Source organism: Mugil cephalus, chromosome 7, assembly GCF_022458985.1.
Source record: "Mugil cephalus isolate CIBA_MC_2020 chromosome 7, CIBA_Mcephalus_1.1, whole genome shotgun sequence".
Classification (NCBI taxonomy): Eukaryota; Metazoa; Chordata; class Actinopteri; order Mugiliformes; family Mugilidae; genus Mugil; species Mugil cephalus.
In genome coordinates, this window is record NC_061776.1 from 20,348,676 (window position 1) to 20,362,225 (window position 13,550).

At 42.8% G+C, this 13,550-nt stretch overlaps 2 protein-coding genes across 7 annotated transcripts; one reads left to right on the forward strand and one right to left on the reverse strand.

Annotated features, from left to right (window-relative positions):
- Positions 1–8: 8 nt before the first annotated feature.
- On the forward strand, positions 9–6,881 carry glmna (glomulin, FKBP associated protein a). Of its 4 annotated transcripts, none has more exons than XM_047589201.1 (19): positions 9–102; positions 420–499; positions 1,647–1,772; positions 1,862–1,975; positions 2,064–2,172; positions 2,256–2,508; positions 2,614–2,713; positions 3,184–3,365; positions 3,481–3,534; positions 3,852–3,882; positions 4,330–4,419; positions 4,532–4,573; positions 4,957–5,030; positions 5,117–5,201; positions 5,281–5,390; positions 5,860–5,923; positions 6,057–6,198; positions 6,311–6,381; positions 6,473–6,881. In XM_047589201.1, exons 2-19 carry the CDS (start codon positions 461–463, stop codon positions 6,560–6,562), a joined length of 1,776 nt encoding a protein of 591 aa, XP_047445157.1. In that variant the 5' UTR covers positions 9–102; positions 420–460; the 3' UTR covers positions 6,563–6,881. The 4 variants fall into 4 exon arrangements, with proteins under 4 accessions (XP_047445157.1, XP_047445161.1, XP_047445159.1 ...); XM_047589203.1 differs by having other exon boundaries at positions 22–99; XM_047589205.1 differs by lacking the exon at positions 420–499 and having other exon boundaries at positions 10–102.
- Positions 6,882–7,204: 323 nt separating this feature from the next.
- On the reverse strand, positions 7,205–13,482 carry cdc7 (cell division cycle 7 homolog (S. cerevisiae)). 3 transcript variants are annotated; one of them, XM_047589200.1, is made up of 12 exons: positions 13,233–13,482; positions 12,898–12,967; positions 12,443–12,529; positions 12,154–12,289; positions 11,360–11,453; positions 11,134–11,276; positions 10,521–10,584; positions 9,973–10,080; positions 9,520–9,707; positions 9,180–9,262; positions 8,231–8,380; positions 7,205–8,124 (listed from the first exon to the last, which is right to left on the reverse strand). In XM_047589200.1, exons 2-12 carry the CDS (start codon positions 12,965–12,967, stop codon positions 7,667–7,669), a joined length of 1,581 nt encoding a protein of 526 aa, XP_047445156.1. In that variant the 5' UTR covers positions 13,233–13,482; the 3' UTR covers positions 7,205–7,666. The 3 variants fall into 3 exon arrangements, with proteins under 3 accessions (XP_047445156.1, XP_047445155.1, XP_047445154.1); XM_047589199.1 differs by having other exon boundaries at positions 10,518–10,584; XM_047589198.1 differs by having other exon boundaries at positions 10,248–10,584; positions 13,233–13,481.
- Between the last annotated feature and the right edge of the window lie 68 nt (positions 13,483–13,550).

Here is a 13,550-nt window from a genome sequence, read left to right on the forward strand (position 1 = left end):
ACGGGAAACCGGACGGTCAGTTCGCGCAGCCGCCTTCGCGCTCTTCTCAAGTAGCGTGTCGTGTTGGATTCACAGGTCTGTCTGTGACATGCAGCTAAGGTGGTATGTCCTGTCTACCTCTTTTATTATAGACAACGCCGCTGAGCAAAAGCGACTGTGTTAAGTTAGCCGAGATGTCACTGAGAAAAGATTCGTTTCCAGTGTAACTGTTATGCTAATTCACAGTTATGAGGGCTAGCATCCATCTGTCTATCCATCTATGTGTTTACTGTAGTTGGATCTGGTTTTATCTGTTTCTCTTTGCGCACAGTTTAACGATCTGACTACAAGTTAAATTATCTTTGCAGTAGGAGCCATTTGTTTGTCACATGGCATTGTTTGCATAGTTTTGACCTGCAGTGTCCCCTTTGTTTTGAAAGATTGTTGTATGAAGTCAAATCCAACCTAAAGAATAAGCAGGATGGCTCTGGAGCAGCTCAGTGATGTGGTCCAGAGATGTGTAAGACTTCTTCTACATCCTCTAACTGATACTGACTCACTTACCACAAGCAACCCGGATGCTTATAAAGATATGTCTTTACTATCTATCTTACTATCTGCTTTAGCTGCACCTTAACCAGTGGCGTGCAGGTAGTTTAGGTTCCAATGCAGCCATATAAATGTAACTAATTGTAAGAAAATATCCTGCATGAAAGAAGCATTATATTCAAATTCAGAGAACTTTATTTATAACAACGTTGCAGTTCATTTGCATCTTTTCCACGTGCATTCTATACACAGTCGATCAATCAAATAAACAAACAAGGCAATGAAACAGTGGCATGGGCACATAATAATCCCAGAGATAAATAGATTCAATAAATAAATCAGTATTAACAGTAAAATGTAGCTGACTTATTAATTTAAAGCTTTGTTTTGGTGCTCTGACTGCTTATATTACTATATACACCGTTCAGGCATAACATTACATGCTGTTCACACAGTGTTCTACTGGGAAACCTTTGGACCTGGCATTAATGTTGATGTTACTGTAGAGATGTACCATCCACCTAGACCAGACCAGACACCCCCACCCTATAACAATGACACTCTTTGATGGCAGCAGACATCCCCAGCAGGATGTATGTATGTTGTATGTATGTATGACATCATTAGATTAATAATGTTTCTGTTGTAGGTGCTGCAGGTGAGATTGATCTAGAGATGGAACAGCAGATAAATCTGAGGGATTGTTAAATTACACATACATGTATACATACAGTAGAAAAGTTTTTCCCTCTGACCAGTGGGAAAGGCATAAAAAGGAAATACTCAAGTTAAGTACAAGTACTTCAGAGTAGTTCTTAAGTTCAGTACTAGTATTTAGAGGTAGTATTTACTTAGTTCTGATAACATGCAGCTTCAAGTTCGTATAAAATCAAAATAGGATAAAGCGTAAAAATTCAGATAAAAATCATAAGAGACACATAGACAGAGCCCTCACATATTTCATTTACACTGATATAAAACCGAGAATGTGAGGAGGCAGAACCAGTAAATGTTGTGACTCTTTTTAATCATTTATCATCCCAAATTATTTAGCCACTGATTGGTTGTACCGCCTTGTCTATGTGTCCTCTCTCTTTATTCGTTTCTCTTTCACACAGCAAGCTCTCCCAGATGACAGCTACACCTCCGAGGATCATGACGTCTTCACGGTTGCCGGGCGGAGCTGCATCGAGGAGGGACACAGCGCTCAGGTCCTCAGCATCGTCCTGGACGAAAAGAATCAGGTTCCTCTCTCAAAGCTTGCGTCGATTCCTGTGACGGCCTCGTGTGTTGTTGCTCCGCCTGACTGACTCTGCCGTGCCTCTCTGTGAAGGTTATAGTAAGAAGTATGGGTTGGAATCTGCTGCCTCCGCTGGTTGAAGTGCTGCTGAAGAAAGAAGAGAAGACGGTTCCTCAGTGCCTGGCCATTTTTAACCACCTGATAGAGGTCTGTTCGTCTGTTCAGCCATTCAGTGCTGGTGCAATAGTTACCAGCGCCAATATAAGTCCTTTAACGAAGAGATCTGCTTTTCCAGACCTGCAGACCCAAAGAGCTGCTGATTGGCCTGTTGGAGCAGCTGGAGCAGGACGACCCCGTCGCCATAGCAGAGAGTCTCCTTTTGTTGTTGAAGCCTCTACAGAAAGGTGCAGGACATTTTGAGTGTCTTCACGACTGTTCCCTAATATAACAGACTGACATTTTCACTTCCTCTGTCTCTGCCTCTCAGTGCTGCTGAGCCTGGGCAGCCGCAAGCCGTCGTCCTTGGGCATGACCCTGTCCTCTGTGCTGGACCAGGTGGCCAAATTGCCCGTCCCCCGCACCAAGGAGCAAGAGGAGGACGACGTCTTCTCGCTGTGTCGCTGCTGCACCGAACTGACGGACTTTGTCAAACCTTTCGTCCAAGAGGCCGGGCAAAAAGTCCCCAACGGCGAGACACAGCAGGGCAAAGAGGACGAGCTGCGGACGGAGCTTCTGAAGTTGTGAGTGAGGCATCTGAAACGTTTGCCAAAGCGTCTCTCCGCGTGTCACCTCTCATGCGGCTGAAGTGAGGCGCTAATGAGTCCGTCTGTCTTTCCATCCTGCAGCTGTATGAAGACGCTGAGTCACCCTCTGTTGGAGATTGAACTCAAGGATCCCGACACTCTGCCCGTGTCTCCCCTCAGGACATTTGCCACAGAGATTTTGGTAAATCACTCATGAGAGTATTCTGGGAAGTCTGACGTTGTCCTGTACATTGAGTGTAAGTTCTGTAATAGGTCCGTATTGAGGACACTGACGTGTTCTCAATACGTTGCCAAAGAGTGAGCAACATTGGCCTTCCAATCCACTCAGATATCTTTTTTACTCACTGTACTCACAATTGCGTACAAAGTATGTCCTCAGTAAGTTGTTGCTATACCTTAACTGTTGGTCCCTCTTCCTGATCGGACCGTAAACCATTGCCACACATTGACTTCTTAGTAGGTTCTTGTTTTTGTTCCTCCTCTGGGATGAATACTACTGGCGGGGTTGGATATAGTTGACAGCAGTTATCTTCTCCTGAACCGCTGTTGTGTTATCCGCTGTGCCGTCCTGGAGTAAGGCCTGTGTGTGTCTCAGTGTTGCTGGGGATGAGCGCAGGACAGATGATTACGTTAACGGTGATTTCCGTACAGAACATCCTGTGTGCCATCGGAGAGCCCCTCCCCAGCCTGGTGTACCGGCCCATGTTGAAGAGGAAGCAGGTTGCAGGTTTCCTGGAGGAGGAGGTCCGTTACCCTACAGAGTCTCTAGCCAGCTTAGCTCATCTGGTGTTCGTCCATCACCTGGCGGCAGATACGTTCCCCAGCGTTTTCAGGTACGTCAGAGGAAGAGTCTTTGATTGAAGAGTTTTTTTTTTTCACTGGATATTATCTGTTTTATTAAAAACCTTTTACCTTTTCATCATCCTCGCTGTCTCTGTGTGCTTACAGCCCTGTCTTCGCTCTTCGGAGTAACATGGAGCACATCTTCCTCCTCCTGTCCAGGTGAATACATGACGCGGTAGCGGCTGGTCTGAGTTGGCTTTACAAAACGGCCCTTTTTTTCTGCATTTGTTTTGTCATTCATCCTTTAAAGTGACACTTTAAAGGATGCTCCCATTGTGTCAAAAGATCCAGCATGTGTCACTTAAGCTTCATACAGTCTGTCAATCTGCATCAAACTACATAGACAAAGTTATTTTTCTTAACTGATGAAATATTCTTTTTTTATGTTTCGAGTATTTACTCAACATATGACCAAGAACATCCTCTCCTCTTCCTGTTGTATTTGACTTTTGTTCATTTCTAAATTGTTTTGTCAGGACTGATGACTTCAAGCTTCAGAAAGGACTGGTGAGTCAACTAGCTATTAACTTTGGATGTGAAAGGCCATTTCCTCCACGTTGTGAAATTCCATGCTGCAGGTTTCAGAACGTTTCGAAGTTTATTAAAAAGGCCGAACATAAAATAGTGGACGAAATATGGAAAGAACTTTACCGTTCCTTGATCCCCACTCCTGGTGGGGATCAAACACAAAAACTGGACGATTTTCTGTTTTTCTGGATGTTTCATCCAGTTGTTTTGTCCAGTAGTTAAAGACTGGTGGGGAGTTCACTGTTTTACTGGGACATCAGTGAGTGACGCCCACCTGAAGCTCACATGACTCGGCTCAGTTTGCTTTTGGCAATAAAATGACCTGGATACCAGAGAATCTTCACAGACGTATCATTTTCGCCGCGCTGAAAAACGTCCTCCGTTGGGCTCCACTTTCATCAGTGCGTGTTATTTCCCGTCACGCAGGAGCTGTACGAGAAAAGCCTGGTGCGGGTGGAGGACGGCAGTCTGCCTGCAGATCTGCTGGAGATCAAAACCTTCCTCACAGTCCCTCAGGTGAACAAAGTTATCCACTTTATCATCCAAACATCTCTGATACTATTCTCCTGCTGTCAGGCTGTTTTCACTGAGCGTCACGCTGAGTTATTGAATTCCTGCTTGTTTTCAGAACTTGGTGAAGGTCATGACGATATGTCCGCAGCATGACTTGGTAAGTCTGCAGATAATTTCTGCAAAATCTTAACAAACTGTGTATCAAGTGTAATGCCTTGGATAATGGCGCCCAAGAAGTGGTATTTGTTCATGTGTAATAATACACTTTCTGTAAAAACAGAGATAACAAAGCCGCCACCTCCCCAGACATTTCATTGGATGCAAATTTAGTACACGCCCACATGTGCAAGATGAGTCACCAGCATTCAGGAAAACATTTTTTCAGCATAACTTCATCACATATCGCAGTATAGGGGACATACAGGGCAGGAGATGTCACATGAAAACAACACTAGATTTCATGTCACCAATGTGTTTCCATGTGTGTCATTTGGGTCTTTTATTCTGAAAGAGAAAACGCTTGTGCCTTCTTGTCCCCAGAGAACTAAAGGACTGAAGGTGTTTCAGTTGAGCATTGACAAGTTTGACATTGAGGCCAAGTACCGTTTCTTCCAGTAAGTTCTGTCTTTCCCTCTTCAAAGTGCTTAGAAATGTTGTCCTCCGTTCCCCCCCTGACGTCCCACTGGTCATTTTGTCCCAGGTACATGCTGCAGACCGGCAATCACTCGGGAGTCGAAGGCTACGTCATAAAAAATATCAGAAATCAGATCGACGTCGCCCTGCGGGTGAGGTGGTGTTTAAACTGGGCTTTGTCGTTGGCTTTGTTGCCTTTTTCATAATTTGAAATTCTCTGTCTGTCTGCAGCCAGGTAACGGTAACATCTGGTTTGAAGGAGTTCACCTTCTGCCTCTGCTGCGTAAGGTTCTTAGTCTTCCAGACGGCCCCGAGACTGACCTTCTGCAGTACCTGGACAGGTCTGCACGCACACACACAGACACACACACACACACACACACAGACACTCATACTGCGGGTAAAAAACATATTTCTAAAGGTGGTATTGACATGAAATGTTCACCAGGTTTTGGTAACAACCCAAGTAATCCACACATAGAAAGAAACCAAAACAAATAAGTTCATGAACTCAGTTATGTGTAATAATGTAAAATAACAGAGGGAAAAAGTATTGAACACATGCAGAAAGGGAGGTGGGAAAAGACGAGACACCAGCTGAAATCTGTCAGTGATCAGAAAGTTATCCTGCCCCTTGTCAGTACAAATCAGCTGGTTCAGTCCAAAGTGAAGACCTATTAAAAGGTGTGTCATTACTAAGGTGTCACACAAGGAACATCTCATGATGGGTAAGAGCAAAGAACTCTCTCTGTTGAAGCCGTGGTTGGAAGTTCTGGTGGCTAAGAATCAACATTTGTCTGTTCTCTTCAGAGTCATGGAGTCTCTGAACCTGCTGCGTTACCTGATCATCAGAGACAAGGTGACAGAGAACCAGGTGAGTCCAGCAGGGCACAGAACACACATACATACCTTGGGACAAATGCACAAAGCATTACCAGCTCAAATAAAACACACGCAGATACATTTGCCCACACTCTTGATGTTTTTCCTCTGTTGTGATCCTGCAGACAGGCATCTGGACGGAGCTCTATAAGGTAGAAGACATGTTCATGAAGCCTCTGCGTGTCGGACTCAACATGTCCAGAGCTCACTATGAGAGAGAGCTGCAGAACACCGTGGAGAGCAAGAAGAAGAAGAAGAAGGCCAAAGGTCAGAGCAACGCTTCATCTGCTGAATTATCTCAGGCTTCTTGTGATCACATGTTCAGCCTTAAGACAACATCCTTTAAAAAATGATATATATTTCTGATTGTTTTCCACAGAGGAGTCTGTACTTTCTGTATCCGTTGGTGACGAGAAGCTGCCTAACGTAACATCAGAGTCACAGATTCAGGTCAGTGAATGTCTGATGTTCATATGACAATAACGTGGCAGTAATAAAGAGCACTGTGGTGACCTGAGTGTGTTCACATGGCTCCTCTCAGGCTCTGCACTCAGCCCTGCACACGTTCGACATGATCGAGAGCGTCTTGGTGCGGATAGAGGAACTCGTCGAGGCCAAGGACGAACTGTAAACATGGACTACCACAGATCCTCATCATCATCTCAGGGGCTAACAAAAAAAAGTCTAAGTATTCTGTTTGTCTCTTTTGTTAAAATAAAATGCACAAATTGTACGGATGCATTGGCTCAGAGAGTTAACGGCATGCACTGCCGGTGTTATATTGTTTTTTCTTCTCAGCCGGTCTGCATTTTTCAGAATAAAGTACAAATGTGAAATATATAAATATTACATACATCATTTGTAAAACCTCTAAATCTCAACGTTTGTATCACTTCTCTAACAAGTGTCACACTTTTGTACTTACTTAAATAAAAGTGTTAATTCTTGTACAATGTGATATTATTTGGTTGAGTAGTGACCACTGTAATAATAGTATAAGTTTCTATTAAATGTACTGAACACTGGTATGATACATCTTTTTTTTTTTCAGTTGCTTTGTAAAATATGGGCAGTTTCTTTAATGTTTCAGTTCAGAAGAGAATACAGTTACTGGCATAAAAATACAACAAAAAATTCAAAATATTACATTTTATGTCTGTGTCCTTTAATGCCTTCAATGTCAGCGTACAAACAACAGCAAGTTACGTAGATTTATATTTTACATCTGCATTAAACTTTAATAACTTTACACATTAACACCGACAGACAAACATTTAGGTTTATTCTTTATTATAAAATCAGAGGTGGGTCAGACTTTCAGTGTGAGAAATAAATACAGCTGGAACTGACTCATACAACAACATTCATCCACACTCACACAGCTGGTGTTCACATGCACCTTCAAATTAAAAGCCATTTGATAGTTTCACTTCATACGGCAGATGTGACAATAGCAAACAACATCTGGACCAGATGTTAACAAGATTCAGACTAACAATAGAAAATACCTGTACATAAATACAACTCAATCATTTATTAAAAAAACAGTGTGATGCTTTAGGTCAATACTGGAGCTCTTTAAAATGTTCATCTTGTGATTTACACATAGCTGCCAGGAAAATAACTCTTTAACTCTGAACTGCAGTCTGTGAACCATCGACATACACAGTTATAGTCTGTCAGGTACCAGGTCAGGTCTCTTTAAAGTCAGCCTCTGCAGATGTAACAGACGGTTTCACAAGTCCTTAAACAGCGAGTGCTGCAGCGCCTGAGCAGCTGTGATCCTGGTGCAGGGGTTCAGGTCCAGCAGCTTGTCCAGGAGGTCGTAGGCATCATCAGGGACTCTGTCCCATCCTCGCTCATCTTCCTCCACCTTGTGGCCTGTCTGTGAGCTCAGCCTTGTGAGGCGAGTTTTGGTGTCTTTGCCTGAATGTTCCTGTTTTGGGAGACTAGACGTGAACGATGCAGGGTTTTCACCGGCTCCGTCTTTGTGTTGCTTGAGTGTTTCTGCAGTGGGACGGTGTGTGGGGGTATCCTCTGGGATCTTGTGATGACGGGTGGCAGTGGAGTTTCTGCTCGGTTCAGGAACTGGTGTGACTTTGTCATCTGGTGACGGCCTCCGTCCTCTGAGCATCTCACACAGAGTCCTGAGGTCCTGTCGAGGGAGCTCCCGACTGCACACCACAGCTTTACCTGAATCAGGTCCAACAACCCAGATCAGTTTATTCTACAGCAAAATGAAAGCAACTCAAAGTCCCCAGTGCCTAATGTTTCTAGACTAAACAATATGGACACCCACCAAAAGATTTAGCTGCGTGGATGGTTTCTCTGGAGCCTCGTATGGTCATGATCTGAGTGAGAGCAATCAGGTCGTCGCTGGCTTTAAAGAACGGGTAACGGCCACTGAGAAGTGAGAGCAGGATCACACCCGCTGACCACATGTCTATAGCTGCAGCACAGGGAGACACGACAGAGGAGGGGACAGGGGTGGACATTCATAAGAGACAGTCAGGTAATGATGTGTGGATCGATACTGACATATCGATACTTATGATACCAGGTCTTTATGCTCTAAAACCGATTCTCAAATCAAAATATCCATACTTTCGATACTTCAGTCGTTCAAGTTAATGTAGGAGCACAGTGGAAAGTAACTAAACTACTGAGTTGTGGCAACACAATAAACCTTGTGATGAAACACGTCAGGTTGAACTACAACACAGAATACGAGGCATTTATGATGAGATGGACAGAAGAGGAGAGCACATAGTCAGAATTAAGATGCATGTTTTCATTTTACAGTAGTTAGACATAGTTAAACAATAATTAGTTTTAATGGTTTTATTATTTTACTCATCCCTGTTTTAGAGTTTGTATAACATTTTCTGTTTGGTTTTTCTGTTGTTGCATCAGCTCGGCTATATCATAAATGAGGCCTCTGCCTCAATATACTTCCGAGTTTAAAATAAATAAATAAATTACTCTGACTGTATATACTCTACTATTTTTTAGATTTACCAGACATGTTAGGATGTATTTGCACAGGTTGTCAGTATCGGATCAGTGTCGCCGATACCAGCCTGAATTTTACTAAGTATCGGATCGGAAAGAAAATCTGTGGTATCGAACATCACTAGTTAGTGGTGTTGTTTAGGAGACATTCCTGACTATTAAAAACGTTCCCCCATGTGTTAGTACAAAGTAGCTTCTATTAGCTGTGTGCATCAGTAACGGTTTGAGATACCAACCTGTGCCTTGGTTGGGACACTTGGTGAGGACTTCAGGTGCTCTAAATCCTGGAGTTCCAGCTCTGGGCGCCACCTGCTGCTTCCTTCAGTCACAAACAAGGACAATAAGGACTTTAATTAAAACAAGACACAAAACAGAGAAAATACTAAATACTAGAATATTTTTGTGCATGTAAATGATTTGGGACAAGAACTTATTTTTATACGCGTCTGCTCTTAGAAGGTTGACAACAAAACTCAGAGGTGTGTCACAATGTTTACGTTGCTGCCTCACATATGACAGAGTAGTTCACTTATTTCCTTGTATTTATTTTGTGTTATGTTTGTTGTGTCTCGTTACCTGGACATGCAGACGTTGCAAACCCGGTCAGTGAGGTAACAGTTACAGGTGAGGCCATGCTGAACGGCCCTCTGAGATTTCTGACTGTTGCCGTGGGTGACGGCAGGCAGCGCGCCCCGACTGACTGAAGAATACCTTCGATTGGCTGGATCCTCCGTTTTACTGGGCTTGACCATCTGAACAGACGACTGTGTGGAGGTGAAATATAAAGACTGTTGTGAAAAACTGATTATTACAAGATTCTCTTGGAAGCAAATCAGAAAACATTCAGTTATTTGTATTTGAGGAAGTTTTAAGATACACTACGTTTACAGTTTACAGTAATACATATATACAGTTATTAGGGCCAGTTATGACTAAATAACAAGTAAAAGGTATTTCTGTGAAGTCACACAACAGAAATACTGCCTTGGCTCCTCACACCATCAAAGATTCATTTTCCACCTTTCTTACTTCAATTTTAGCAGGAGCTTGTTTGGCGGTGGAGGGATCTGGTGTGCAGCTGTTCATGTTCCTCTCTCCAAACACAGGCCGGGGCACTTTGCGTAGCCCTGTCAGATCCTAAAGGAAACAAACAGAGATGGCAGGAGTAAGAATAACCCAGCAAATTAGTGCAGCAAGCAGAACACAAACAGATGTACAGATACTTTAGTCTGGCCAGCAAGTAAATCAATGAACTGTTCTGTTCTCATTAGACGAAGAAAAGGCAGAAAGAATAGAAAAGACACCTTTGTGTGCTTAGTGCGTGAAGAAGTGGTGATGACAGAGCGTGCTTTCTTAACTGGTGCTTTGCGACAGGCTGAAGAGGATGTGGTGGGGGCAATGGAGGAAGATGAGGAGGAAGGTGGCACAGTCACCGACTGGTGAGGGGGCAGAGGAAGTGAGGTGGAGGCTGTGGCGGCTGCTTTGACATGGGGCTTAGTAGCTGCTTTGCTCCGCTGCGTGGCGTTTGGTTTCCCTGTGGACCCTCCACCTTTGTGTGACGGCTTTGGCCTCACCACCTTCAGCAGCTCAATCTGAGTCTCAGTTGTACCCTGAGCCAGGCCAAAGTCAACCAGCGCATACCTGCATATGGAAGTACACACAAAATACACAATAATGAACACTTTATGTGGAATATGCGTGCACTGGACCAGTGACAGTAAGACTACATTGATCAGGCATAACATTATGACCACCTTCCTAATATCGTGCAGGTTTCCCTTGTGCCTCCAAAAGAGTTGTGACTCAACAGATAGAGAGATATGGACCTTCTGAGGGCGTCCTGTGGTTGGAGTTTTCATCCCTCAGCGAACACGGAAACACCATGCGACACGATTCATGCCACTGTTGCTAAGCAACTGACCAAACAACTAGATCACCTTGGACACTACTTTGCCAACTACTTTTGTAAATTTGTTCATAATGCCAATTCTGTACATATTTTGATTACACAGTTTTCTATTTTATTTTACTCGATAATACTATTTTATTTTAATCTAAACTTCTTATTAATGTTATTTACTGCTTCTGTCAGTGGTCATAATGTTATGGCTGATCTGTGTATGTCACAATAATGACTAGAATTTCAGACCTAGCTCTACAGCTGTACTTCACAGGGATGCTACTACTTACATTTTGCTTTTCCTGTCATAGAGGAAGTTGTTTGGTTTGATGTCACGATGAATGATACCAAACTGATGGATGTGTTTCAAGGCCTTTAGCAGGTGGTAGATGTACAGACGAACCTCTTCAAAACTCAACGACCCAATAATGTCCTGATGAATACATTTTTATTAGATCAGAGGATTTCACGTTACATTTCCAAAAACACAGAACTGATGTGCGACAATGTACATACCACGATCGCTTGATGCTCCATGTAAGGCATTACAATCACCACATGGTTCTCTTTCCTGAAGCAGTACGTCACTCCCATCACATTCTCTCTGCCTCTGCAAAGTGAAGAAAGGACACATTAGAGAGGACAGAAGTCATCTCAAGTGACCTCAGTTGTGGGCGTTTGCTTCAGAGAATCATTACAGGAACACTGACAGAAATACACATTAATATATTTAAATGAGAATCCCTGAAGCCGCATGTCCTGCCAACCTGCCAACCGAGCCGTCAGTACGTATTGAGGTGCGTAGGTTCGGCTGAATCATACAACATTAGACAAATGAGGAGCCCACACACCAATTTGGTACGGCATTAAAATAACCTTTAAGTAAGAAATCAAACAATTCCTTAGCATTTCCCCATTTTGGCATTCCTGAGAATTCAGTTATTTCAGACTTTCACATTGAAACATGTCTGTAAAAACTCTCATATAAACTGCATTACATGCAGATGATTCCTAACACAGCGACACAAAATTCTGTCAAAGTGTGTGTCCATCTCCAGGAAGACATGATCCTCTCCCTCTCACAAAGATAGACCAAACTTGTTTTAAATAAATATTTGGAGGTTGCACACCTTATTTCAAGTCCTTGAAATATGTATCAAAGTCTAATAATAGAAATGCTATGGTTCTATTATTTACTTTCGTGTCCTTATCAATAAACTACAAAAAGAAAAAAGTACTGAAGACAAAAAAGTGAAAACACAGTTGATGTGACAAAATAATTTCAACGTGATGAACTGCACTGGACTCACCCTGCGACAGTGAGACACTGAAGCTCAGCCGCTATGCGTGTAGGATGGCTGGTTGGGATGAGATGCTTCAGGGCAAACATCTCTCTGCTCCCATCCCGCATCTGGGCTTCACCCAAGTACACAGAGCTGAACGTACCTGATGCACAAATACACATCATGAATACCTGCTACGCTCTAATAAATGCAATAATGTCAACAAGCAACTACTGCATTCATACTGAGAAAAGTTTTCGTCTTCAGCATTTAAAATATAAATATAGATGCAGAGAAATTGACGTCAACCATCTACCTTCTCCAATTTTGTCAATGATGCGGAAAACCTTGGCCAGCTGAGGAACAGCTTTGTAGAGTAACTCAATATCTATCTCCACATCTCCTGCAAGTCAACAGAACAAATGATGCTGTTATAGATGCACAACAGGATCCATCACCATATTCCCACACTAACATCATCTCAAAACAACTGACACAGCACAAGATAAAGTGAGTGGAAAGATGAACTTAAATGACAGACAAGGCTTAGGACAAAAACTACCATATAAAAAAAATAGATTTATACAATTTTAAATGTGCAAATGCCACATTATTCTGACAAATACTGGTACTACATATAATGTCTAAGAGCTATGAATATAGCATTTTAATCAGAGCTAGAATAAACCTATGTGTTGGTGCATCCATACAAATATTACTATTTTTTGTTTTTCCCCCTAAATCAAGGTTGTCATGAACGGTTCAACTCACTTGGGACTTTACTTTTCCTGTGTCCTCTGTTAGGCTGAATGCTGTCAGTGCAGACAGGAGACGTCTCCATCTGAGATAAACAGAGAGAAAGTTAGAGAGGCGAGAAATGCTAATGATTAAAAGTTGAACATTTATTGACAAGGTTACAATAGCGTTAGATGTCACCTAATCGTATTAAAAAGTAGAGATACATTAGGCAGAGTATTACTGGCTGTATTAACTTGACATGAACTCTCAGATAGATGAAGAATGTGTGAAGCTAATGTAACTAGCTTGTTACTGTTAGCTGTGGCTCGCTAGCTACGGCTTATTGAGCAAAAGACAAAAAAACTCACCGCTTTCGTTGGTTGTAAAGTGCAACAGTTCCCAAAATTCAGCTCAGTGCTTCATAAACCCTCCGTACAGTCACGAGTTACTTCGTTGAAACATTAAATACGTAACTTTCGCTCCGGCCGCGGCTGAATACGAGACTTTATTCCGACTTTCAGGCTGGATCTTATTTTCCGCCAACAACAAACTACGCGCTAAAAGTGACGTCGGTGTGATCTCGCGGTACGTCGGCTCAAATCACGTGGCATGGGACGTCCACCCTCTCCTCTCCACCTAGCTCAGGAGGAGGGATTAAACCAGACAAAGAGAAAGGCTGGGATCCA

Excerpts from the sequence above, each read along its gene's own strand:
- glmna (XM_047589201.1), top strand. The coding sequence starts at position 461 with ATGGCTCTGGAGCAGCTCAGTGATGTGGTCCAGAGATGT. Across the intron at positions 3,366-3,480 it reads ACGTTCCCCAGCGTTTTCAG|CCCTGTCTTCGCTCTTCGGA; the intron begins GTACGTCAGAGG and ends GTGTGCTTACAG. Across the intron at positions 4,574-4,956 it reads TATGTCCGCAGCATGACTTG|AGAACTAAAGGACTGAAGGT; the intron begins GTAAGTCTGCAG and ends TCTTGTCCCCAG.
- cdc7 (XM_047589198.1), bottom strand. The coding sequence starts at position 12,967 with ATGGAGACGTCTCCTGTCTGCACTGACAGCATTCAGCCTAACAGAGGA. Across the intron at positions 9,263-9,519 it reads TGCAACGTCTGCATGTCCAG|GAAGCAGCAGGTGGCGCCCA; the intron begins GTAACGAGACAC and ends TTGTGACTGAAG. Across the intron at positions 8,381-9,179 it reads GTGTCCCAACCAAGGCACAG|CTATAGACATGTGGTCAGCG; the intron begins GTTGGTATCTCA and ends CCTGTGCTGCAG.